At 42.2% G+C, this 26,123-nt stretch overlaps 2 protein-coding genes across 3 annotated transcripts in view; both read left to right on the top strand.

Moving 5' to 3' along the window:
- Bbof1 (basal body orientation factor 1) overlaps positions 1–26,123 on the top strand; it is a 40,034-nt gene that overhangs the window by 8,481 nt on the left and 5,430 nt on the right. The window contains exons 3-11 of the mRNA XM_042692837.1: positions 8–73; positions 2,608–2,751; positions 11,193–11,273; positions 14,597–14,667; positions 15,693–15,837; positions 17,370–17,863; positions 23,725–23,826; positions 25,333–25,407; positions 25,544–25,652. Of these exons, the coding sequence (XP_042548771.1) occupies positions 8–73; positions 2,608–2,751; positions 11,193–11,273; positions 14,597–14,667; positions 15,693–15,837; positions 17,370–17,863; positions 23,725–23,826; positions 25,333–25,407; positions 25,544–25,652 (1,287 nt within the window). The remainder of the gene's footprint in view (positions 1–7; positions 74–2,607; positions 2,752–11,192; positions 11,274–14,596; positions 14,668–15,692; positions 15,838–17,369; positions 17,864–23,724; positions 23,827–25,332; positions 25,408–25,543; positions 25,653–26,123) is intronic.
- LOC122118657 (E3 ubiquitin-protein ligase RNF113A-like) lies at positions 5,801–17,414 on the top strand. 2 transcript variants are annotated; one of them, XM_042692527.1, is made up of 5 exons: positions 5,801–7,467; positions 9,972–10,082; positions 11,193–11,273; positions 15,693–15,800; positions 17,370–17,414. In XM_042692527.1, exon 1 carries the CDS (start codon positions 5,824–5,826, stop codon positions 6,859–6,861), a length of 1,038 nt encoding a protein of 345 aa, XP_042548461.1. In that variant the 5' UTR covers positions 5,801–5,823; the 3' UTR covers positions 6,862–7,467; positions 9,972–10,082; positions 11,193–11,273; positions 15,693–15,800; positions 17,370–17,414. The 2 variants fall into 2 exon arrangements, with proteins under 2 accessions (XP_042548461.1, XP_042548459.1); XM_042692525.1 differs by lacking the exons at positions 9,972–10,082; positions 15,693–15,800; positions 17,370–17,414.

Below are 26,123 nucleotides of genomic sequence, written 5' to 3'. Positions count from 1 at the left end.
TTTATAGATTGAACTATTGAAACAGCAATTGGTTGAGACAAAGGAAAAAGCTCAAGAGGAGAAGGAAAAGTTGGTGAGTATATGTATACTAATACTTCACTTATTAAGTGATTATGTTTCCAGTGAATTCAATTACCTAAGATCATTAAGAATAAGTAAAAGGGATGGGAATGTGGCTTAGTGGTGGAGTGCTTGCCTAGCATGCATGAAGTCCCGAGTTCGATTCCTCAATACCACTTAAACAGAGTGGCCCTGTGGCTCAGGTGGTAGAGTGTTAGTCTTGAGCAAAAGAAGCTCAGGACAGTGCTCAGGCCCTGAGATCAAGCCCCAGAACTGACAAGAAGAAGAAGGAGGAGGAGGAGGAGGAGGAGGGGGAGGAGGAGGAGGGGGAGGAGGGAGGAGGGGAGAGCAGGAGGGGGGAGGGAAGAGGGGGGAGGGAAGGGGGGAGGAGGAGGAGGGGGAGGGAAGAGGGGGGGAAGGAGGAGGAAAGAAGAAGAAGAGGAGGAGGAGGAGGGGGAGGGGGAGGTAGGAGGAGGGGGGGGAGGGAGGAGGAGGAGAAGGGAGAGGGAGGAGGAGGAGGAGGGGGAGGGAGGAGGAGGAGGAGGGGGAGGGAGGAGGAGGAGGAGGGGGAGGGAGGAGGAGGGGGATGGAGGAGGAAAGAAGAAGAAGAAGAGGAGGAGGAGGAGGGGGGGGAGGGAAGGGGGGAAGGAGGAAAGAAGAAGAAGAAGAAGAGGAGGAGGAGGAGGAAAAGGAGGAGGAAGAGGAGGAGGAAGAGGAGGAAGAGGAGGAGGAGGAGGAGGAGGAGGAGGAGGAGGAGAAGGGAGAAGAAGAAGAGGGTATAGTCTGTGATAAGAGTGCTTGCCTAGTATTTACCAGAACCTAGGTCGGTCCCCAACACCAAATAAAAGTGAAAAAAATTCTGTTAATATTTATGTGGTATAGTAGTTATTATCCTAACTACTCAGGAGACTGAGTTCTAGAGGATCACAGTTGCCAGTCAGAGCAGACAGTGTGAGAGGTTCCATTTCCAATTAATCAACAAAAAGCTGGACTGGAGGTGGTTCAAGTGTACGAACAGGGGCTGGGAAGGTGGCTCAGTGGTAGAGCGCTTGCCTTGCATGCATGAGGCCCTGGGTTCGATTCCCCAGCACCACATAAGCAAAAAGAAAAAAAAGCTGGAAATGGTACTGTGACTCAAGTGGTAGAGCGCTAGCCTTGAGCTGAAGAGTTGAGGGACAGCGCCCAGGCCCAGAGTTCAGGCCCCACAACCGGACCCAAAAAAAAAAAAAGTATAAGAACATTCAGCCATGAGCAAGCAAGCCAGCTGAGCATGAGGACCTGAATGCAAGCATGGAAACTGGAAAAAAGATAATGAATAAGAATCATATAGATTATGAGAGATGGGTAAATAGCTCCATAGTACGGTTTGCCTAGCATCTATGAGGCCTTGGGTTTAAACCCCAACTGAAAAAAAAAATTCACGCAGAGTTTTTAGTTCAGAGACACAGGACCTACAAGTTTTGGGGTCATATGCATGTTAGATGGGTGCTTTACTACTGAGCTACCCCCCTCCCCCCAGTCCCAGAATGCAGAATGTTTTAACTTTTTTCTATATGTTTCTCCTTTCTTCCTTGCCTGAAGTGTCTCAGTTCTTTTTGTTTTGTTGGCTGTGGGGCTTGAACTCTGGGCCTGGGTGCTGTCCCTGAGCTCTTCAGCTCAAGGCTAGCGCTTGAACCATAGCGCCACTTCCGGTTATCTGGTGGTTTATAAGGGTTAAGAGTCTTACAGACTTTCCTGCCCGGGCTGGCTTTGAACCTTGATCCTTAGATCTCAGCCTCCTTAGTAGCTAGGATTACAGGAGTGAGCCACCGGTGCCCAGCAGTCTCTGTTCTTAATGATATCAATATAATCACCTCAATATAATCAATATAATCTATATAATCACCTCACACAATCTTGCAATAGCAACACTATCACCAACAATATATGCCTAGAAATAGTTTAAGAGGCTTGTTTGGTTGTTGTTTTGTTTTTGCCATTGGTGGGGTTTGAACTCAGACCCTCATATTGCTGTTTGCTTGCCTGTCTGGTGCTCTACCACTTAAGCCAGACCTCCATTCTGATTTTTTGCTGGCAATTTTGGAGACAGACTCTCTTGGGTTTTTCTGCCTGAGCTGGCTTTGAACCACATTCCTTCTGATCTGAGTGATCTGAAGAGCTGAGGGACTGCGCTTAGGCCCAGAGTTCAAGCTCCACGAAGTTCTTATTATCAATTCAACAACACACTTCTGTTTTGAGTATAAAATTTTTTTTTGGTTTGGGTTTTTTTGTTGTTGCTGGAGATTGAATTCAGAACTTTGAACATGCTAAGCACATGCTTTACCTACTAAATTATATGTATACATTCTTCCAGAATTTCTTTCTTATTCAAGGTAGATTGGGATCATTTTAAAGAAATTAATATTGTATGCAAAAATTAACACTTTAAACAAAAAGAATGGAACATTTCTTCAAAGAAGATAAACAAGTGGCTCAAGGCTTCAGGTGAAACATGACTATATAGAACTTTTGTTTTTCCTAACTTTCTGGCTTCTTTTTTGAATATAGGAACAAAAGTATACTATGCAAATAAATCATCTAGAAGGAAGATTCTATGAAAAAGCCAGAGAAATTAGTATGATTCAGACAGAGCTGAAAACAATAAAACATTTCCAGAAGAGAAAAATCCAAGTGGAGAAAGAATTAGAGGATGTAAGTTCCTTCCTTCCCTTTCCTCCACTCCTTTAATTCCTTTTTTCCTTTCCTTCTTTCCTCCCAATCCTTTTTTTTTTTTTTTTTGGTCGTGGGGCTTGAACTCTGGGTTTGGACGCTGTCCCTCAGCTCCTCAGCTCAAGGCAAGTGCTCTACCACTTGAGCTATAGCACAGCTTCTGGTTTTCTAGTGGTTTATTGGAGATAGTAGTCTCACAGGCTTTCCCGCCCTGGCTGGCTTTGAACCTCCATCCTCAGATCTCAGCCTCCTGAGTAGCTAGGATTCCAGGCGTGAGCCACCAGCGCCTGGCTCCTAATCTTTTAGTCTTTTTTTTTTTTTTTCTCTTTTCTTTCTTAAATAAGACATTAGAGTTGACTACACAAAAACTCTTCACATTCCTGTGAAACATCAAGGAGCTCTGACATTTTAGAGATCACAAGAGAAAAAGAGGAAGCTGAAAGTCTTGACCATTCAACTATTCTTTCTCTAAACATTGATTTATTTGTGAACTTACCAAATCTTAAACCAAGTCACCATTGTTCATCAGCAGTTACATATTTTTATTGACTGTAATAAGAAGTGAACTACCACTTCTTAGAAAACAATGGGCTGGGAGGGGGATAGCATAGTTCTAAAGGGAAATATATGTTTAGCCTGATGAATAATTTTACCAAAAAAGTCAGAAGGCTCTGGGTAGAAGTGAGTAGGATGAGGAATATCAAATACTTTCAGCAAGTTTCTCTGATGTACTTATATTCTTTCTCTTACTTTCCATTCCTTCAACCCAGAATATAGTTTCATTGCATTAATTAAAATACAGTAGCTGTTAGCTTTTTACTTTTGCTAGAAAACCACACAGACATCAGGTACAGAGAACAAAGAAAGGTTTATTGTCAGAAAAGGGCCCCCCCCTCAAGAACCATTCTCACAAGGGAGAAGTGAGAAGAAGCACCATCTATTGTCTGAGGTGACCTATATAACCTAGGATGTTTAGGAGGGGCCAGAAGCGGCTAGAAGGTGGAGACCCTGGTATGGATGTGTGGGACAGGGGCTTCATCATGGCAGACTAGGATTTATGGCTGCTGTCCAAATAGTAGATAAGAGGCCATGAAGCTACCCAGACCTGAAGGTCACTTTAAGGGGCTCTTGTTGCCTTATATGGTGGTAGTTGCTCCAGAGATGTGCCATCCCAAGGTAAGGGGGGGTTGGAGGCTGATTATTTACTGCCTTTACTACATGGGCCTAGTGTTGCCTAGGAAGGGAGCATGCTAAGCTGTGGAAAGGGGAAAGAGTATACTAGGCTATGGGAAGGGAGCTCATTTTGCTAACAACAGTGACATAGGAAACTGCCACCAGCAAGTTACTTAACCTTTCTTCCTGTAACTTGCTTAGTTCCCTCATCTTTAAAATGGGGATCATAAAGGCATTCAGGGATGTTATAGCATTAAATCAAATAGTATATGTAAAGTACTTAGTGCATGACATGTGGTGAGAATTATATAAAGTGACGTTCTGCTGTATGAAATTGAAAGTCCTGATTTATAGCACTTGTGATCATGGTATATAGCCAGGGATACAGTTGCCTGAATGCTTAATAGGAGATGGAGCATTTGCTTCCATGGTGATATACTCACCTGGCTGTCCTGATGTGCTGGTGATTATGGGAGGCAGAAGCTTCTTCCCATATAGTCCCCTCTGTAAACTTACTCATGTACTCACTCATGACTTGGTGGATAACATTGCCCAGAGTGAGCAATCCTAGGGAGAGAGCCAGGCAGAAATTATCCCTTTATTCCCATCCCCAATAGTGCTGAGGATAAGACCTTTCCCACTCCTGTTTAGACTTTATTTTGTCTTATGTGTATCTTGCACAGCAAGATTTTTTTTTTATCAGTGGGTGAAATGTTTTTTTGTTTTTAAGTTCTCTTTCCCTCCACACCCAGCACCCCTGTCCTTGGCATGTTTTGTTATCAGCAATCATTCTGAACAGTGTCTAATTTATGTTGAGAGGCAAAGGGCAGTTTTTGGACTTTGCAAGTTTGTTTTTAAATTACAAATAAAAAGAACTTTTAACACAAAACAAGTGCAATGGTATATGCCTGTATTACCAGTACTTGGGAGATGAGAAAGGAGGAAGATGAGTTTTAGGTTAGCCTGGATTACATAGTGAATACCAGGACAGCCTGAGCTATATAGTGAGACCTAATGCCAAAGAATCCAAAATGGGGTGGGGGGGGGGGGAGGGGGGAATTACACCTTTTCTACTGTACTTTTATACTACTTACCTATATACTACCTTGACATCTGGCCAACAAGATTGTGGACTTCTGCAGGTGTTCCACCATTTAAGCCATGCTTCTGGTTCTTTCTTTTTGCTCTCATCATCATCATCATCATTATTATTATTATTAGGGTCCAGTCGTGGGGCCTGAACCCTGGGCCTGGGCGCTGTCCCTCAGTTCTTCAGCTCAAGGCTAGTGCTCTACCACTTGAGCCACAGCGCCACTTCCGGCTTTTTTCTTTTTTTGCTTATGTGGTGCTGAGGAATCGAACCCAGGGCCTCATGCATGCAAGGCAAGCGCTCTACCACTGAGCCACCTTCCCAGCCCCATGCTTTCATTATTTTTAAAACTGGGTGTTGGTTTTTGCCGTGGCTGGTCTATACGTTGGTCTTTCTATACGTTTCTCCACTACCTGGTCTTGCAAACTTTATTCTCGGGCTGGCCTCAAATTGCGATCCTCCCCATCTCCACCTACATAGTAGCTAAAATTACAGACGTTAGGAACAGCGCCTATCCTTGGTTGTAAATTCCTTGCGTCTCGAATTTTGTATTCATTGAATTATAAAATACACGTGCGGCATCATTTATTCAACCGTTAGTAAGGACTCAATGAAAACCCTCTGCACTCACCACATTAAACCTGGATTGGGGTAGCGCGTGCGCAATCATTCTCCGCGCTCAGCCTGGGCGGGGCGTCCCGCAGCCGTGACGTCACAGCCCTGCGCCACTCCACGCCGAGGCCACCACTCCACGGTGGGGCCGCGGCCGTTTGGCAGCTCGAGACTCCGGGATGGCAGAGCAAGTTTCTCCGGGGAAGTCGGCGGACCGGGTGTGCACGTTCCTCTTCAAAAAGCCCAAGCGGAAAGGCATTGCTGGCCGCAGGAAGCGTCCGTCGTGCGGCCCGGAGTCTGGGGACAGCGACAGCAGTAGCGACGAAAGCAGCACTGTGGTCCGACCCGAGAAGAAGCGGGCAGTTCACAACCCCATGGTCCAGAAGACGCGCGGTGTCGGCCAACCGAAGGCGTCCGACGGCCGCCCGAGCGGGGACGGGGACCCGGGGGAGGAGGAGGAGGAGGAGGAAGAGGAGAGTGCAAGTCTGGGCGTGGTCTACAAGTCCACCCGCTCTGCCAAGCCCGCGGGGCCTGAGGATATGGGCGCGACCGCCGTGTACCAGCTGGACACAGACAAGGAGCGAGATGCACAGGCCATCTTCGAGCGCAGCCAGAAGATCCAGGAAGAGCTGAAGGGCAAGGAAGATGACAAGATCTACCGAGGAATCAATAACTACCAGAAATACATAAAGCCCAAAGACACATCCATGGGCAACGCATCCTCCGGGATGGTCAGGAAGGGCCCCATCCGAGCGCCCGAGCACCTGCGTGCCACAGTGCGCTGGGATTACCAGCCGGACATCTGTAAGGACTACAAGGAGACTGGCTTCTGCGGCTTTGGAGACAGCTGCAAATTCCTCCACGACCGTTCAGATTACAAACACGGGTGGCAGATCGAGCGTGAGCTTGATGAGGGTCGCTATGGTGTCTGTGAGGAGGAAAACTACGAAGTAGGAAGCGATGATGACGAAATACCATTCAAGTGTTTCATCTGTCGTCAAACCTACCAAAACCCAGTTGTCACCAAGTGCAAGCATTATTTCTGTGAGAGCTGTGCATTGCAGCATTTCCGCACCAGTCCGCGCTGTTATGTCTGTGACCAGCAGACCAGCGGTGTCTTCAATCCTGCCAAAGAACTGATTGCTAAACTGAGGAAGCATAGAGCTGCAGCAGAGTGTGGTGCTTGCAGTATTGCAGAGGACCCCGATGGAGTTTAATTCTCATGGCTTGGGTTTTTCATAAATTTCCCTTCGAAATATTTTTCTTCTGGTCTTCAAAAGCTCCCCAAAACAACCGTAACCGAAGGAATGGGTTTTAGTTTCTAGAAGGAATATCAAGTTTGTTTTATATGAATATGCTGCAGATTGAATCAATACAGTCAACTTTTCAGGAACTCTCAACATGTCATAGTTATACATTCAAATCAAAATGAGTTTAGTACATACTCTGGTGAGCAGTGTGTCATTTTTCCGCTTGAAAGAACAGTGTTGCCGCCTAGTGGTTAAATAGACTTCAGATCTTCCAAAGAGCTGTTAATAAACACTTTAGAAATTCAGAAGTTACTAGTTTATGGGGAAAAATAAGGCGGTTAATTGGAATTTCAAACAGAGGAAACGGGGCAAGTGTCAGGGGCCAGTGTACTTAAAGTTGGAAGATAGACGTTAAGGAAAAAAAGTTTATGCACGATTCATTTTGCAATTTGGAAAGAGACTAGCTACACTTAAATTGTAAGTTATTAAGGCATATGTTTAAAAAAAAAAAAGCTGATATGTGGTGCACACCTGTAATCCCAGCTGCTGAAGCAAGAGGATCCATAGTTCCAGGTAAGCCTGGGCAACACTGTCTACCTGATTAACAGAATAAGTACTGGTAGGTTATTTTTTTAGGTGCTTGTTTTAGTTCTTTGACAAAGTGGTAATGTGTATTTCATCAAATTTAACAGATTAAGAAACAAAGATGCCAGGTGTCTGTGGCTCATGCATGTAACTCTATCTATTCAGGAGGGCCAAGATGGTGAGTCAAAAAGTTTAGGGACAGCTCCCAGGCCCTGGTGCTGAGTTCAAGTACACACAAAAGAAAGGAAAGGAAAATAACCCTTCTGAGCTGTGAATGTGGCTTAGTGGCTTAGAGTGCTTGCCTAGCATGAATGAAGCTCTGGGTTCAATTCCTCAGTACCACATACCAGAAAAAGCTGCAAGTGGTGCTATGGCTCAAGTAGTAGAATGCAAGCCTTGAGCAAAAAAAGCTCAGGGACAGAGCTCAGGCCCTGACTTTAAGCCCAGGACTGGCTAATAATAATAAATAACCCTGCTACTCACAGTTACATAACCTGAAGGTAGCAGTAACTTGTTAAAATTTTGGTATGTAGTGTTCTGCTTTGTAGAAATATAACTTGTCTATGTGCTGTTTTTACAAAAGTCATGTACAAATTGTTACTCTGATGTTTTACTTACTATTGTAACATTTTTCAGTGCCATTAAATATTTTTGTAAACTCTTGGAAAAAATAAGGAATTACGTTGGATAGATATAGCATAACTTATTAATGGTTCTTTGCTGTTATACTGTAATAAATGATGAAAATCTAAGGAATGAGAAAATACCTTTTTTTTTTCTTTTTTTTTGGCTGGTCCTGGGGCTTGAACTCAGGGCCTGGGTTCTGTCCCTGAGCCTCTCTATGCTCAAGGATAGGGCTCCACCACTTGAGCCACAATGCCACTTCCTGCTTTTTCTGAGTAGTTTATTGGAGATAATAGTCTCACACATTTTCCTGCCTGGACTGGCATTGAACTGTGATCCTCAGATCTTAGGATTACAAGCATGAGCCACTGGTGGTCTGGGGGCATGATCTCAGGGCCTAGACCCTGCCTTAGCTCTTTTTTTTTCCCTCAAAGTAAGAGTCTCACAGATTTTTCCTGCCTGGGCTGGCTTTGAACCACTATCCTCACATCTCAGCCTCCCAAGAAGTTATGATTATAGGCATGAGTTATTTGTGTCTGGCTCTCCGGTAACTTCTTAGAAGTAGAATGTATGGGTTAAAGACTGTGAATGGTGTGCTTGCTGGTTTGTGCCAGTAGTACCAGATAGTAAGGTAGGATACTGAGCTTGAGTCCAGAAATTCAGGCATGTGGTGTGCTATGTTCATTGGGTGTCTGCACCCAATGACATCAAGGTATTGACCTGATCAGTGGGGATTACCATATTACAAGTATTGATTAGTGCTAGGATCATGCCTAAGAATACCTCTGCACTCCAGTCTGTACAATACATCCAGAACGCTGGGCACCGGTAGCTCACGCCTGTAATCCTAGCTACTCAGGAGGCTGAGATGTGAGGATCGAGGTTCAAAGCCAGCCGGGGCAGGAAAGACCGTGAGACTCCTATCTCCAATAAACCACTAGAAAACTGGAAATGGCACTGTATCTCAAGTGGTAGAGTGCTTGCCTTGGCTGAAGAGCTGAGGGACAGTGCCCAGGCCCAGAGTTCAAGTCCCATGACTGACAAAAAAAAAATGTATATCTATCTATCTATCTACAGATAACAAGAACCTGTTCATCTCTTTAGAAAAAAAAAAAAGCAAAACATGAACTCATTTTCTTTTTTGTGTGTGTGCAGTCTGGGGCTTGAACTCTGGGCCTGGGAGCTGTCCTTGAGCCTCTTTGTGCTCAAAGCTAGTGCTCTACCACTTGAGCCACAACGCCACTTCTGGCTTTTTTTTTATTTACTGGAGATAAGAGTCTCAGATTTTCCTACCTGGGCTGGCTTTGAACCACAGTCCTCAGATCTCAGCCTCTTGAGTAGCCAGGATTACAGGTGTGAGCCACTGGCATCGGGCAAGACATGAACTTTTAACAATTGTGATGTGTATTATCTAATGGCATATTGTCTAATTGCATATGAAAGGTCCATTTCTATAGACCTCCAAGATGTTTTTGTAGAATTTTATGTTGACAGTTTTGAAAGTCTTTGAAATTATCTGAAACTGTTTAGGAAGAAAGAACATCTGAAAGAGGCCATATATAAAATGAAGATTTAATATGGTAGAATAGATTATAGGGGCTGGAGATACAGTTCAACTGGTACAGCACTAACAGTGAGCACACAATCTGAACAAGAGTCCCTGAGTTCAAGCTCTGGTATTGACAAAAATAAAAACATTTTAAGAAAAATTGTAAGTATATATTAAACATTTAATTACACTAAGTACTTTTCCTATATTATTTACTCTTATTTAAGTCTTTCCACTCCTATAGGAGATAAATACTATTATACTATTTTTTTTAATGGTACTGTCCTGTTTTTTTATGCCTGGCAACCTGAATCAACAGTCAAGTGACTTCTTGGAGTCAGACAGCCAGTGAGACAATCATCATTTAACCTACTCTTTGTCTGATGGAAAGACCTGTACTGCCTTTTTTTCAACATGAATGGTAGATTAAGTATGTCTGTTTCCATCTTATTCTTGCCAGTAGAATATCGTCTGTTTAGTTCATATTTCCTTACCTAAAAGAATTTTATGTCTCTTATCCTGCATAGTTTTAGAGAATAGAAGTAGGGAGACCTATCCATTAAGGAGAAGCCTGTGTACTAATAAGATTTGAGTTAGTGATACATCTATCTCTAGGTATTTTTCCTCACAAAAGTGATTTTTGTGTGTGTCTGTGCTGGCTCTGGGGCTTGAACTGGGCCTGGATGCTGTCTTGTTGTTGTTGTTGTTTTGTTGTTGTTCTTTGTTTTTTAGTCAGTCTTAGGGTTTGAACTCTGGGCCTCTGCAACTGTCCCTGAGCTCTTCAGCTCAAGGCAACTGCTTTACCACTTGAGCCACAGGACCACTTCCGGTTTTCTGGTGGTTAATTGGAAATAAGAGTCTCATGGACTTACCTGCCTGAGTTAGCTTTGGACTGTGATCCTCAGATTTCAGCCTCCTGAGTAGCTAGGATTACAGGTGTGAGCTACCAGCGCCCAGCTTGTCTCTAGATTTTTTTGTTCAACACTAGCACTATACCACTTGAGCCTTTTTGTAGTTAGAGATAAGAGTTCCATGACTTTCCTGCCGAGGCTTGCATCAAATTATGGTCCTCAGATCTCACCCTCCTGAGTAGCTAGACATGAACTGGTACCCCACCAAGATGATTATATGAGGTGAGAGAATTGTATAGTCTGGCTCCTAAGGTTTTTCCAATTCTAAAATTTTATGATTTTATAATTCCATACTTGAAGGCATTTGGAAAAAGAATAACTTGTCTGAATGTGGAGAACTGTTATCAATGTATAAGAGTCTTAAATTTTCCCCACCTAGCACACATGAGGCCACAAGTACAATATGAAGTACCATTAAAAAAAAAAAAAAAAGCAAACAAAAAAAAATGTGGGGGAAACACCATCTCAGTCTTACAAGTCTGTAGAAGATGAGGGAAACATAGTACTCAGAGGCAAGTAAATTGAAGTTTTCTACGTCTTTAGGATCAGGAATTAGTGTATAACAGGAAATGTTTCTTCATTAGAATTTTTCCAATTGATCATTTTTTTTTTTTACTTTTAAATTTCAGCTGAAAGAAAGTTTAAGGAACACGGAGAAGAAACATCAGGACACTCTCCGAAGACTGGAAGGCAAATTCTTTGAAGAAAAGGTATGGAATATTAGGAAATTTAAGAAAAGCTCACTAGAACAAAAGTATGTCTTCTAAGATGTATCAACATTTTATTTGGTCTTATTAGAACACAGCAAAAGCTGTTTGTCAGGGCATACATCTGCAGTTCTGGCATTCAGGATACTGAGGCAGGAGAACTATGAGTTGATGGCCAGTTTGGGATATGTAGTGAGACCCTGTCTTAAAAAAAATCAAAAAGCAGGCTGGGAAGATGATTCAGTGGTAAAGTGCTTGCCTTGCATGCATGAGGCTCTCGGTTCGATTCCTCAGCACCACATAAATAGAAAAAGCTGGAAGTGGCGCTGTGGCTCAAGTGGTAGAACTCTTGCCTTGAGCTGAAGAGTTGAGGGACAGCACCCAGGTCCAAAATTCAGGCCCCATGACAAAAAAAAAAAAAAAGCAAAAAGCAAAAAACACAACAAAATAAAAATAGGGAAAGCAGAAAGCAGATCTCAATATTTAGTCCTTTATGTGCTGGGCACTTAGAGATTCCTTGTTTAGGGCTGGAAAGGTGGCTCAGTGGTAGAGTGCTTACCTTGCATGCATGAGGCCCTGAGTTTGATTCCTCAGCACCACATAAGCAGGGGGAAAAAAAGCTGGAAGTGGCACTGTGGCTCAAGTGGTAGAGCGCTAGCCTTGAGCTGAAGAGCTGAGGGACAGTGCCCAGGCCCAGAGTTCAGGCCCACAACTGGACCCTCCCCCCCCCCCCCCAAAAAAAAAGAGAGATTCCTTGTTTAGTTTGTTAATTTTTTTTTTTTTGTCAGTCGTGGGGCTTGAACTCTGGGCCTGGGCGCTGTCCCTCAGCTCTTCAGCTCAAGGCAAGCGCTCTACCACTTGAGCTACAGCGCCACTTCCAGTTTTCTGGTGGTTTATTGGAGATAGGAGTCTCACGGTCTCTCCTGCCCGGGCTGGCTTTGAACCGCGATCCTCAGATCTCAGCCTCCTGAGTAGCTAGGATTACAGGCGTGAGCCACCAGCGCCCGGCTAGTTTGTTAATTTTTAACTGATAAAAGCAAAAATTTTAAGCTGGGCACTGGTGGCTCATGCCTATAATCTTAACTACTCAGAAGGCTGAGATCTCAGGATTGTGGTTCCAAGTCAGCCCAGGCAAACTAATCCTTGAGATTCTTAGCTCCAATTACTGGCTAATATAAGTAAGCTAGAAGTGGAGATGTGCTCTTTTTTTTTTTTTTTTTTTTTTGGTCAGTTATGGGGCTTGACTCTCGGCCTGGGCCCTATCCCTGAGCCTCTTTGTGCTCAAGGCTAGCACTCTACCACTTCAGTCAGATTACCACTTCCCAAGTTTTGATCATATTTGAGCAAGAAGGAAGGAAGGTTCCAAATGTGTTTCTCTGTTTTATATGGAGGTCATAAAAACTGTCCCAGAAGATCCTAGTGGGTTTCTTTTACCTTATTGTCCTGAACTATGTTTTAAAAGATGCTAGGAAACTGATTAGTGGAAGTTTGGATGTTGGGAAAGTTATTTTCTTTTTCCAGTCACCTAGTGGAATTTGAGATGGGAAAAGGAGGATGTGAATAATTGTTGGTTGGCAATATCTGCCTTTTACCATATTGGTACATACTAGCTTGAGCCTCAGGGCTGCTATTACATGATAGTGGGCCTTCCAATAGGAAATAATTTACATAAAGCTCTTAGAACTATGCCGGGGACACAGGAAATTCTCAGTATGTTATTATGATTTGGCTTCTATACTGGATCCAGGAATGCATTAAATTAGGAAACTTTTCTGTTTTTTTTTTTTTACCACAGAATCTTTATTATTTTAAACAACTTGATATAGTAATAGTGTCCAATAGGCATTTATTGAATTGATAAGTGACTGACTGTTAGAAATAGCTTGAGATGTTGGGATGTCACATAGGAATGAAGACACTAACTTGAACTCTGCAAGGCAAAGTTTACTTCTGCAGAAGGATGGGCCCAGTGGTCAGCCAAAAACCTGGCAGGCAAGCACACAAAGCAGGCAGGCTGCTCCCTTTTTAGCCCTAACCCAGCAATCTCCCCCTTTCCCACCACACCCCTCCCCCTACCTTCCCTCTCCCTCCATCATTGACTGAGTTCAGGTTCACAATTTGCAAAAGGATGTGGCTTAATTAACAGGATGGAATTAAAATTTAAAGAGCTTCCAACAGGATTTCTCTTTTTTTTTTTTGGGGGTCCGGTCGTGGGGCCTGAACTCTGGGCCTGGGCACTGTCCCTCAGCTCTTCAGCTCAAGGCTAGCGCTTACCACTTGAGCCACAGCTCTACTTCCGGCTTTTTTCTTTTTTCTTTATGTGGTGCTGAGGAATCGAACCCAGGGCCTCATGCATGCAAGACAAGCGCTCTACCACTGAGCCACCTTCGCAGCCCCTCTAACAGGATTTCTTAAAGTGCTCAGAAAAAGAAGAATGTAAATAACAAAAGGGCCAAGCCACCTGGCCAAAAAAGCAGGAAGATTCAGAAAAATAATTTTCGCAAGATTAACAGAAAGGAAGCAAACTACTTGAATAGAAAAGCTTTTCTCATAACTGTCAATCACATTGAATTAGTAGAAATTTCCTTCAGTTCTGCCCTCCATTATGGGTATGGTTTCCTGGTTCCTCCATGTACATATCATGTTTGATGGGGAAATTGATACACCTAAGTTCTTGTGTTCAAGCTATCCTTTTTGCTGCCTTTTCTCAGTATTTTTAGAATTCTTTGCATCAGGTCAAATGGACCACTAGTATTTTATCTGACATTCTGAACTAATTACTTTCTGATGTATACATTTCTGATGTATACATTTTTGGTACCAATCCTGGGGCTTAAATTTAGGGTCTGGGTGTTGTCCCTGAACTTTTTTCCTTAACACTGCTCTCTACCAGTTGAGCCTCAGCTCCACTACAGGCTTTTTGGTGGTTAAGAAATAGGAGCCTTGGGCTGGGAAGGTGGCTCAGTGGTAGAGCACTTGCCTTGCATGCCTGAGGCCCTGGGTTCGATTCCTCAGCACCACATAAGCAAAAAGAAAAAAGCAGGAAGTGGCGTTGTGGCTCAAGTGGTAGAGCACTAGCCTTGAGCTGTAGAGCTGAGGGACAGTGCTCAGGCTGAGAGTTCAGGTCCCACGACCAGACCCCCCCAAAAAAAACAAAAAGAAATAGTTGCCTAATGGACCTTTCTGCCTGGGTTGACTTTAAACAGTAATCTTCAGATCTCAACCATCTGAATAGCTAGGAGTACAGGCATGAGCCACTAGGGCCCAGCTACAATTTGTTTTAAAAAATATAATTTTGTATTTAATCGCCCTGTTTTATTTTCTAGCACCGTCTAGAAAAAGAGGCTGAAAAGAAGATAGTAATGCTGGCAGAGAGAGCCCACCATGAAGCTGTGGTGTAAGTTGTTGCCTCCTGTTTTAGATAATTTCTTTTAATTGGTCTGTTTTCTCCTTACCTTCCTGCTTCTTTCCTGGCAAGCTTTCTTCTAATGTTTGGCCTACTCTTACTCCCTGTTTCTTTCTCTTTGTATGCCCTACTCATTATGTCTACCTCTCTAGTAAGTAGCATGACATGTTAGAACTTAAGCTTTGGAAGTTAGGCTCATTTTCAACATGCATCTTAACTGACCAAATAATTATTAACTTACTTGAAAGTTAGTTACTTCATGTGAAAATTGGCTACAGCTGGGCATGGTGGTACATGTCTGTAATCCTAACACTTGGGAAGCTAAAAGGAAGAGGACCACAAGTTCTAGGCAAGCCTGGCTAGTGAGACCCTGTCTCAGAAAAAAGTAAAAATAAAAGTTAAAAAAATTCTGAAAGTAGGGCCATAATATTAACTTTGCAGGATTTTCATGAGGTATATTAGTGAAAGTAACACTAAAGTGCATTATATTAACAAATGAACTCTCAGGTTCAATGACTTTTCATGTTCCATGTTGGAATGGCAGTTTTCTTTCAGTGGTGATTTAGGAACCTGAACTGTTTCTATCTTTTACCTCTACCACTTGTAGTTCTTCAAGTTCTTCAATTAAGTGGATAGAATAAAGCGTGGGAAGCTCATACCTGGAAGCCACATAGCACTTTTGTCACTATGTTGCCCAAGGCACTTGAGATCATTTTGCTTCAGCCTTTCAAGTGCTGGAATTTTATGCATGTGTCATCACTTTTCACTTTACTATAAGATAAGAATTTAGTCACAAGAATACCCACAGTAAGTTACATGAGTAGTGGTCATGCACATGTGTAAGTATTGCTAGGGATCAAACCTAGGACCTTGCATATGTAAGCAATCATTTTGTCACTGAGCTACATACCTAGCCCAGTGGTGGCTATTAATAATGTTGAAGCAATCATTGTTGTAATTTAGTAATATCTTAAACTTAGGCCTATGTTTTAGATAGTTATATTTGCTTATTTCAGACAACTGAATGCTGCTGGAAGAAATGTTTTTAAAGAGAATGTTTATCTCCAGAAAGCTCTTTCATACCACCTAAAGGAAGCTGATGCTCTACAAAAAGATTCCCAGAGGTTGCAAGAGAGTCATACTATCCTTTTACATCAAAAGGTTCCCATTTTCATTTGGGTTTTGTTTCCTATTGTTTTGTTTAGGAATTGGATTGGTAAATTCCAAGAATTGAGTATAATAATAATACATATGGACATAAGAGTATTCTTTATCTAATTGATGACTTGAAAAGATTATCGGGCTGGGAAGGTGGCTCAGTGGTAGAGTGCTTGCCTTGCATGCCTGAGGCCCTGGGTTCAATTCCTCAGCACCACATGAGCAAAAAGAAAAAAGCCAGAAGTGGCGCTGTGGCTCAAGTGGTAGAGTACTAACCTTGAGCTGAAGAGCTGAGGGACAGTGCCCAGGCCCAGAGTTCAGGCCCCATGACCGGACCCAAAAAAAGAAAAGATTAATTATCAAATGACTTATAAGACACATAGGCTTGGACTGGGAATGTAGCTTATTGGTAGAGTGCTTGCCTAGCATTCATGAAACCCTCCTCAGTACCACATAAATAAAAAAAGCCAGAAGTGGTGCTGTGGCTCAAGTAGTAAAGTACTAACCTTGAGCAAAAGAAGCTCAGGGATAGTGCCCAGAGCATGAATTCAAGCCCCAGGACTGGCCAAAAAAAGAGAAAAGGACACTTAGGCTTAACTTTATATAGAATGAACCAGAAATACAAACATGATGATTCATATCTTCTGTTACCTTAGAATGCTTGTTTTGCTTTGCCTCTTGTTGATCACTTTGGAATTGGTTTGGCTGTGAGGAAACCCTTTTGTGGTGATACCACATAAGGACTTATTTCTTCTCCTAAAAGAAGTCTGTAGGTAATCAATCCAGAGCAGGAAAGTTCATGTCACAAAATCAAGAAATAGCTTCTTTAGCTCTACTCTTCCATATGTGACCTGCATCCTCAGAGTTGCTTTATGGCCAACATGGCTATTGGAGCTGTACTCCAAACAACAGAAAGGAAGGGTAAGAAGACAAAAAACATGTGCTCTTTAGAGGTCTTCTTGGGAATCCTACACATATTTCTATCTATAGCTCACTCACCAGAACTTAACTGTGCAGAATTGCAAGGGAAGCTGGGCTTTTAGCTGAGCATATTGCCTCTCTAAATAATAAAGAAAAAAAGGAAAGGGAAAATGGACTATGGGATAGGTGAGCAGGAGACTACTATATTTTTGTTACACAATGTTTTACTGTGTAGTTTTACTGACTTTGATAGTATAAAATATTTAAGCTTTCAGAATTCTAGAGAAAGTTTCATAATTAGTAAAATCAGTGGATTAACTTCACAAATCCCGGCATGGACCCAAGGATATTTATTGCTTTTTTTTTTTTTAACTGTATTTTTTTTTTGTCTTTTCTTTTTTGGTACTGGGGATTGAACCCAGGATGTTGCACTTGCTAGGCAAGTGCTTTGCCACTGAGCTACATCCCAGCCCTATTTATTGCTTCTTATATGCAAAAATGACAAAATAATCACCAACTCATCCTGTTGTCAAATATCATGAAGGTAGTGGAAATTATTGAGCAACTTTTAAATTCTGGATCAATTAAAAAAAACTCATCTTTTCTGTTTTTAGGAGATCAATGAGTTATTAATTAAAGAAAAGATTATGCAACTTGCCCAGCAGAAATCACAAATCCAGACTCTTCAGAAGAGGGTGTTAAACTTGGAGAATGCTCTAACTTTCATGACTAGAGAGTTTGAGGCAGAAATTTTGAAACTGCGGCAACAGGCAACCATAGAGAATCAGGCAGGTCTGGTAGAAATTGACAAGCTGCAGCAGATTCTTGATATGAAGGACAAGGAAATGAATCGAGTGAAGAAGCTGGCCAAGAACATACTGGATGAGAGGACAGAAGTGGAAAATTTCTTTCTAGATGCTCTACACCAAGTGAAGCAACAGATTATATTCAGCAGGAAAAACTATAAGGAGTTAGCACAAGCTGCTTTCAATTTAAAGATGAGAACAGCATGTTCAGGAAGAACAGAATATCCCCAAATCAGGACATTTGATGGCAGAGAATACAGCACTAATAGTGTGAATCAAGATCTCATAGAGGCTGAAAAATGGTACTAATAACACTTGAACACATTGCTTTTTTGTATTGCCTTTTAATGTCCTTTAAAGAAATAAGAACTCAGAATAAGTTCAGTTTGGTAATATCCAAATGTTGAAGTGATTTTTCAGTAAGTTATTGAGGATAGGTGCTGTCTTACTCATCTTTGAAACCTCTATGTTTAACAGTTATGTGGGACTTGGTATGTATGTGTTTTTATTTTTTGGTTGGTCATGGAGCATAAACTTTGGGATTGGGTGCTGTCTCTGAGCTCTTTTGCTCAAGGCTAGCACTCTGCCACTTTGAGCCACAGCTCCACTTCTGGTTTGAGGATAGTTAAATTGAGATAAGAATCTCATGGACTTTTTTTGGTCCCAGTGGCTTCAAACCACAATCCTCAGATCTCAGCCTCCTGAATAGTTCGGATTACAGGTGTGAACTACCAGCACCTGTCTTGTTTTGTGTTCTTAGTAGACACCTCTTTTTTGCAGGGGGGGGGGGAAAGGGGTCCGGTTATGAGGCCTGAACTCTGGGCCTGGGTGCTGTCCCTCAGCTCTTCAGCTCAAGGCTAGTGCTCTACCACTTGAGCCACAGCGCCACTTCCAGCTTTTTTCTTTTTTGCTTATGTAGTGCTGAGGAATCGAACCCAAGGCCTCATGCATGCCAGGCAAGTGCTCTACCACTGAGCCACCTTCCCAGCCCCTCTTTTTTTTTTTTTTCATGGTAGAAATTTGTTAAAGAAACTAAATTATTTCTACCAAAAGATGTCACTGTAGTATCTTTTACCAGCTCTAACTTGGAAAGTACTTATAAGTTAATTTCAGCTTAAATAATTTTTAGTAAGCATATGTTTTATTGTATTAGCTTTACTATCCTTGGATGAAATTCATAGGTAATATCAAAATTTTTTTTTTTTTTTTTGGGTCTGGTTGTGGGGCCTGAACTCTGGGCCTGGGCGCTGTCCCTCAGCTCTTCAGCTCAAGACTAGTGCTCTACCACTTGAGCCACAGCGCCACTTCCGGCTTTTTTCTTTTTGCTTATGTGGTGCTGAGGAATCGAACCCAGGGCCTCGAGCATGCAAGGCAAGCGCTCTACCACTGAGCCACCTTCCCAGCCCCATATCAAAATTTTTAAAATGGAGTTTAATATTCTTTTTTTTTTAATTTGTTTTTCTCCAGTCCTGGTGCTTGAACTCAGGGCTGAGCACTGTCCCTGAGCTTCTTATGTTCAAGGCTGGCACTCTGTCACTTGAGCCACAGCACTACTTCTGGCTTTTTCTGTTTATGTGGTAATGAGGAATGGAACCTCGGACTTCATGCATGCTAGGCAAGCACTCTACCATTAAGCCACATTCCCAGCCCCAACAGTTTAATATTCTTTGTAGTAGTTTTGCAAAAATGTTTTGTGGGTTGGAAGATATTCAGTAATGCTCCTCCACATTGCTGTATTTCTCTCCCAATTTTCAAAATACACTACGAATTTCCTGCCACTGTATAAAGGTAATAGAATTCTTGAGACAGTTGATGACTGTCTACATTGATTAGTGTTTCCTGTTGTGTTTTGTTTGGTTTGGTTTGGTTTGGTCAGTTGTGGGGCTTGAACTCAGGGCCTGAGTGCTGTCCATGAGCCTCTTTGTGTTCAAGGCTAGCACTGTACTACTTGAGCCACAGCACCACTTCCAGTTTGTTTTGTTTTTTTTTTTGTTGGTCGTGGGGCTTGAACTCTGGGCCTGGGCGCTGTCCCTCAGCTCTTCAGCTCAAGGCGAGTGCTCTACCGCTTGAGCCACAGTATCACTTCCGGTTTTCTAGTGGGTTTTATTGGAGATAAAAGTCTCATGGACTTTCCTGCTAGACTGGCTTTGAACTGTGATTCTCAGATCTCAGCCTCCTAAGTAGCTAGGATTACAGGCATGAGCCACCAGCACTTGGCCACTTCCAGTGTTTGAGTGGTTTATTGGAGATAAGGGTCTATCAGGGACTTTTCTGCCTAGTCTGGCTTCTATAGATTGCAGCCTCCTGAGTATCTAGGATTACAGGCGTGAACCACCAGAACCCATTCCTGTTGGTACTTTTGCCTCTTAACATAGTCTTTCTCCATCAACCACTAAATTAGAAATTATATTTAATTATATTGTTTAAATTATAGTACATCTTTTTTTTGGGGGGAAGGGTAGTCTTAGGGCTTGAACTCAGGGCCTGGTCATTGTCTCTGAGCCTCTTTTTGGTTAAGGCTAGCACTACTCTACCATTTAAGCCATAGCGCCACTTCCAGCTTTTTCTGAGTATTTTTATTTATTTATTTATTTATTTATTTATTTTGTTGGTTGTAGGGCTTGAACTCTAGGCTTGGGCGCTGTCCCTCAGCTCTTCAGCTCTAGGCACAGCGCTCTACCTCGTGAGCCACAGTGCCACTTCCGGTTTTCTAGTGATTTATTGGAGATAAGAGTCTCACAGACTTAGCCCGGGCTGGCTTTGAACCACTATTCTCAGATCTCAGCCTCCTGAGTAGCTAGGATTACAGGTGTGAGCCACCAGTGCCCGGCTCTGAGTATTTTATTGAAGATAAGCGTCTCACAGACTTGTCTGCCTGGGCTGGCTTTGAACCAGGATCCTCAGATCTCAGCTTCCTGAGTAGCTAGTATTACAGGCGTGAGCCCCTGGCACCTGGCTCTACATTTTGAAGATTATCCGAAAAAGTGTTTTTTCTAACTTAATTTGATTCTTAAAAGGACAAGTTAAAAGGAAAACTTAAAAGGATTTCTTACTATTATTAACTCAGAATTTCTTTTCTTTTGTCTCAGTACCATAGCTTGAACTCAGGGTCTCACACTCTTGGTCTGCTTGGCTTGATCGCTTGCTTGCTTGCTCACAGCTAACACTCTACTATTTAAGCCATGCTTTCAGCCCAGCTTTTTGTTAATTAATTGGAGATAGAGTCTCACAGACTTTTCAGTCTGAGGTTGCTTTGAACTATAATCCTCTGATCTTAGCCTACTGAGTAGCTAGAATTACAAGTGTGAGTCAACAGTACCCAGCTTGAATTTAGCATCTTAGTGGGTTACCAAATGCATTTTCTGAGCTGGGCGCTGGTGGCTCATGCCTATAATCGTAGCAACTTGGGAGGCTGAGGATCACTATTTGAATGCAGCTGAGGCAGGAAAGTCCATGAGATTCTTACCTCTAATCACCCAAAAACTGGAAGCAGAACTGTGGCTCAAGTGGTAGAACCTTGAGTAAAAAAAGCCCCGAAAAAGCATCCAGGCCCTGGATTCAAACCTCAGTACTGGCACAACAACCAAAAAAGGCATTTTCTGTTTAATGATTATTGTTTGGTGCAGTGCTGGGGATCTAACCCAGGGCTTTGTGTATACTGGGTGTCAAGTGCTTTGCCACTGACCTGCATCTCTCCCATATATGTATTTAAGACAGGATCTCACACCAGATTGGCCTAGAACTCACTTTGTAGCCCAGGTTGCCATCAAATTTGTAATTTTTTTTTCTTTTGTCAGTTGTGGGGCCTGAATTCTGGGCCTGGGCGCTGTCCCTCAGCTCTTCAGCTCAAGGTTTAGCACTCTACTACTTGAGCCACAGTGCCATTTCTGTTGATGTGGTACTGAAGAGTTGAACCCAGGGCTTCATGCATGCTAGGCAAGCACTCTACTATTAAGCCACATTCTCAGCCCTACTCAGCAGTCAATGTCCTATTGTATCATCAGAATTCTGTCACTGAACTTTATCTCCATTTACTTATTTATTTATAATTTCAGACAAGATCTCATTAAGTTGCTCAGGCTGACCTCAAACTTAAAATCCTTGATACTCTTTTGAGAAGCTAGGATTACAGATGTATGCCTTCACACCCCAAAAACGTTTATGTTATACAACATCAGTATTAACTTTTTTGTTGTTAGTAGTAGGACTTGAACTCTGGGCTTGGGTGCTGTCCCTCAGCTCTTCAGCTTAAGGCTAGCACTCTACCATGAGCCACAGTGCCAATTCCAGTTTTCTGAGTGGTTTACTGGAGATAAGAGTCTCACGGACTTTCCTGTCTTGGCTGGCTTTGAACCATGATCCTCAGATCTCAGCCACCTGAGTAGCTAGGATTATAGAGTGAGCCCCTGACGCCCAGCTTCATATTAACTCTTTTTCTGTTATGTGGTACTGAGAAATCGAACCCAAGGCTTCATGCATGCTATGCAAGCACTCTACCACATTCCCAGCCTTCATAACTTTTTTTTTTTTTTTGTCAGTCGTGGGGCTTGAACTCTGGGCCTGGGCGCTGTCCCTCAGCTCTTCAGCTCAAGGCGAGTACTCTACCACTTGAGCTACAGCACCACTTCCGGTTTTCTGGTGGTTTATTGGAGATAGGAGTCTCACGGTCTCTCCTGCCCGGGCTGGCTTTGAACTGTGATCCTCAGATCTCAGCCTCCTGAGTAGCTAGGATTACAGGCGTGAGCCACCAGCACCCGGCCCAGCCTTCATAACTTTTTAAAAAATAGTAGCTTATGAAGTTTTGGAAAAAATTATTAAGACCTGCCTAGAAAGCTTAGCTGGAAATAATGTAGTTACAGCCTTAGCTAGAAGCACAAAAATAGAGCAGGATCCCTTTGGCATGCCTATAATCCTAGCTGCTCAAGAGGCTAAGTTCTGGAGAATCATGGTTCAAAGCCAGCTCAGACAGAAAAGTCTGAGATTCCATCTCCCAAAATAACTACCAAAAGGCTGGTGTAGAGGCATGGTTTAGGGGGTAGGGCACCAAAAAAAGCAAGACACTTTAAGTTTGAAGCCTTAGGTCCTGAGTTGAGCCCCCCCTCCCCTTAATAACCAAATTTATTTTTCTTGTAAACTCAGGGTTTAGGCACTATCCCTTTAGCTTTTTCTTTTAGGGCTGGCAGTCCACTACTTGAGCCACAACTCTATTCTGGCTTTTTGGTACTTAATTGAAGATAAAGAGTCTCACAGACTTTTCCTGGCTTCAAACTGCAATCCTTCAGTCTCAGCCTACTGAGTACCTAGGATTATAGGCATGAGCCACTGGTGCCTGGCTATCTAAGTTTATCTTTTTCTGTTTTCATAACAGTATTTTATAGAAAAAGAAATGCCTGGGTCTGGGTATGTGGCTTAGAGGTAGAGTGCTTGCCTAGCATGCATGAAACTCTGGGTTCGAGTCCTCAGTACCACATAAACAGAAAAAGCTGGAAGTGGTGCTTTGACTCAAGTGGTACAGTGCTAGCCTTGAGCAAAAGAAGCTCAGAGACAGTGCCCAAGCCCTGAGTTCAAGCCCCAGGACTGGCAGGAAAAAAAAATACTTTAAGGGCTGGGAAGGTGGCTCAGTGGTTAGAGCGCTTGCCTTGCATGCCTGAGGCCCTGGGTTCGATTCCTCAGCACCACATAAGCAAAAAGAAAAAAGCCAGAAGTGACGCTATGGCTCAAGTGGTAGAGCGCTAGCCTTGAGCTGAAGAGCTGAGGGACGGACAGTGCCCAGGCCCAGAGTTCAGGCCTCACGACCGGACCCAAAAAAAAAAAAAACTTTAAAATGCTTAAATGCCTATCAGTAATAAGCAATGTTTTTTCTTTATCTTTGTGTATCTGGATATACAATGTTTCATGGCAGTATTCTATTTTGCTTTTTTTGCTTAATTGAGCATAAATATTTTGTTACTTTGATCTTAATGATGACTATACTTTTGAAATGGCTAACATACCTTTTTCAAGTTTATGGTTGACATAGTTTGTTTTGTTATGGCTGACATTGTTTTCTATACATTATGTATTCAGTTGGAGGAAATTTCTTCTGTATATTTTATATTTTTTTTAAAGAAGAAAGGATGGTTTTAATTTTTCTTTCTGCTCTTTTTTCTTTTAAAATTTTCAGGACAAGTACTCAAAGAAATGTGGATATTGGAGATTTGACCTGGGAGCAGAAGGAGAAAGTCTTGAGATTGCTGTTTGCAAAAATGAATGGTTTAGCTTCTAGGTAATTTCCTGTTTTTGCAGTGAAATGCCAAGTTGTTATCAAACCTAAAAAACACACAGAAATAATGAATTGATTCTTACTTAGAACAAAAGGAAATACATAAAAGGGAAGAAAATATAAGGGTTTTATTGCTTTTCAGCTGTAAATAAGCATGGAAACAAAAAATGATGTGAAAAAAGAGAAAGATTAATCTTAGATGCTGAGGGTAATGCTGTAAGTTATTAAATGTGCTTCCTACAGGAAACATAACACCTATGAAGGTTTATTCTTCTGCAAAGAAAAATGAATCAAAAGAATCTCTAACATGAGAAAGGGGCAAAGGCAAAGCAGTAATTGACATGTATTCCAAGAAATTCTTTGTTTTTTTTGAACCTGTCCTGGGACTTGAATTTAGAGCCTGGGTGTTGTCCCTGGGCTTTTTTGCTCAAGCTAGCTCAAGTAGTAGTTAACTATAGATCAGACTTCCCTGCTTGGGCTAGCTTTGACCCATAATCCACAGATCTCAGCCTCCTGAGAAGCTAGAATTACAGGTATGGGCTACTGGGACCACCTAGGGCCTCTCATTCTTTTTTTTTTTTATTGTGAAAATACCATGCAGAGGAGTTACAATTACATGGGCAAGGTAATGAGTACATTTCTTACCAAGCATTGTTGCCTCCTCCTTTGTTTGGGGGGGGAGGCAGTTGTGGGGCTCAGCTCTTCAGTTCAAGGCAAGCGCTCTGCCACTTCAGTCACAGAGCCACTTTAGGTTTTCTGGTGGTTTATTGGTTAAGAGTCTCCAGATGTTTTCTGCCCAGACTGGCTTTGAACCTTGATTTTCAGATCTCAGCCTCCTGAGTAGCTAGGATTACAGGCGTGAGCCACTGGTGCCTGGCTTCTTGTTTAGCTTTTTCTCTTAGCAGCTGGCACTTTACCATTTGAGCTACTTCCTGATTTTTGCTGGTTAATTGGAGATGAATCTGTGAGATTTATCTGCCAGGGCTGTCTTTATACTGAGATCTTCAGATTTCAGCCTCCTGAATAGCTAGACTTACAAGGATAAGCCACTGGTGCTTAATTTAGTTCTTATGCTGAAGCCCCTAACTTCTAAATTACACTGGGCCTAAACTCCATTGGGTAACCCTTATGAGTTCTGAGGTTGTTTTTATGGGAATGAAAGTTTTTTGGGTGTTTTAATCAGTACTTTCTTTTAACCTTGCCCTCCACTGTTAATCATTATGAGTACCTTCATTATATTTATCTCTATGCATTTCTTTTCTTGTTGGTAGTACTGGGGTTTGAACTCTTTTTATTTTGTACTTGCTAGACAGGTATTCTACCTACTCCATATTTTCTGTGTCTTGAGTTCAACAATTATATATTAACCTGTCTAATATGGCATATCTATGTTTGTTTAAAAAATCACTTTGAAAATAAGCTCATCTAACAAAAGCATTTCTCTCAACACTATAAAGGGTATAGTTGGAAGACACAACATCTTTATTTTTGTTGACTTATCTGCTACAGGAAATATAACCAGAGTTCTCTGCCTCCAGTTCCAGATACTCATGTTTCTGACAATGGAGAAATGAAAGAATCTGGGTAAGATCTTGAGAACCTGACAATAATGGTGGTTGTAGACATTGACACATGCTAGATTTGACATGGAATACTATGAAAAGTCTTTGTTCTGAACCAAATTCCTATTGGCAGCACTATCATTTTGTCATTACTGCAGGAATGAAAATACACAAGAGCAAACCTTCATTACCCAACAAGTTCCGATATCAAATGCTGGTGAAATGGTGCTACCCCGTATTCCACAAGGACCACAGGTCTCTGACTAAGTAAGGACTCTAATTAATCAAACAACACACATAATTGTTACCCTTCACTAGGCATCTTAGCCAATTTCTCAGTGATTTACTAGCTAGCCAGCAGCTCTGAGGAATTGAGAAGAGTAATAGTACTAACGCAACACCACAGGAACTTTAAAAAATTGTGCATACTCAAGGCTTATTATACATAACATAGATGCATATCTGAACCACTGATGGTATAGAAAACTATAGTGTGAAGGTCTGGGAAGGTGGCTCAGTAGTAGAGCGCTTGCCTTGCATGCCTGAGGCCCTAGGTTCGATTCCTCAGCCCCACATGAGCAAAAAAAAAAAAAAAAGAAAACTATAGTGTGAAGTATAGCTAGCCAAAATATGTATTACATGAACCTAGGGTCTTGTGCATGCCAGGCAGTCACTACCAGTAAGCTAAGCCTCAGTTCTTCTCTTATTTAACATAAACATAATGACCTTATAACTATT

Source organism: Dipodomys spectabilis, unplaced genomic scaffold (assembly GCF_019054845.1).
Source record: "Dipodomys spectabilis isolate Male_0828 unplaced genomic scaffold, ASM1905484v1 ptg000157l, whole genome shotgun sequence".
Classification (NCBI taxonomy): domain Eukaryota; kingdom Metazoa; phylum Chordata; class Mammalia; order Rodentia; family Heteromyidae; genus Dipodomys; species Dipodomys spectabilis.
Note: the sequence above shows the minus strand (reverse complement) of the source record. Positions and strands in the feature narration are given on the sequence as shown.

Coding starts and splice junctions, on each gene's coding strand:
- LOC122118657 (XM_042692527.1), top strand. CDS start 5,824: ATGGCAGAGCAAGTTTCTCCGGGGAAGTCGGCGGACCGGGTGTGCACG.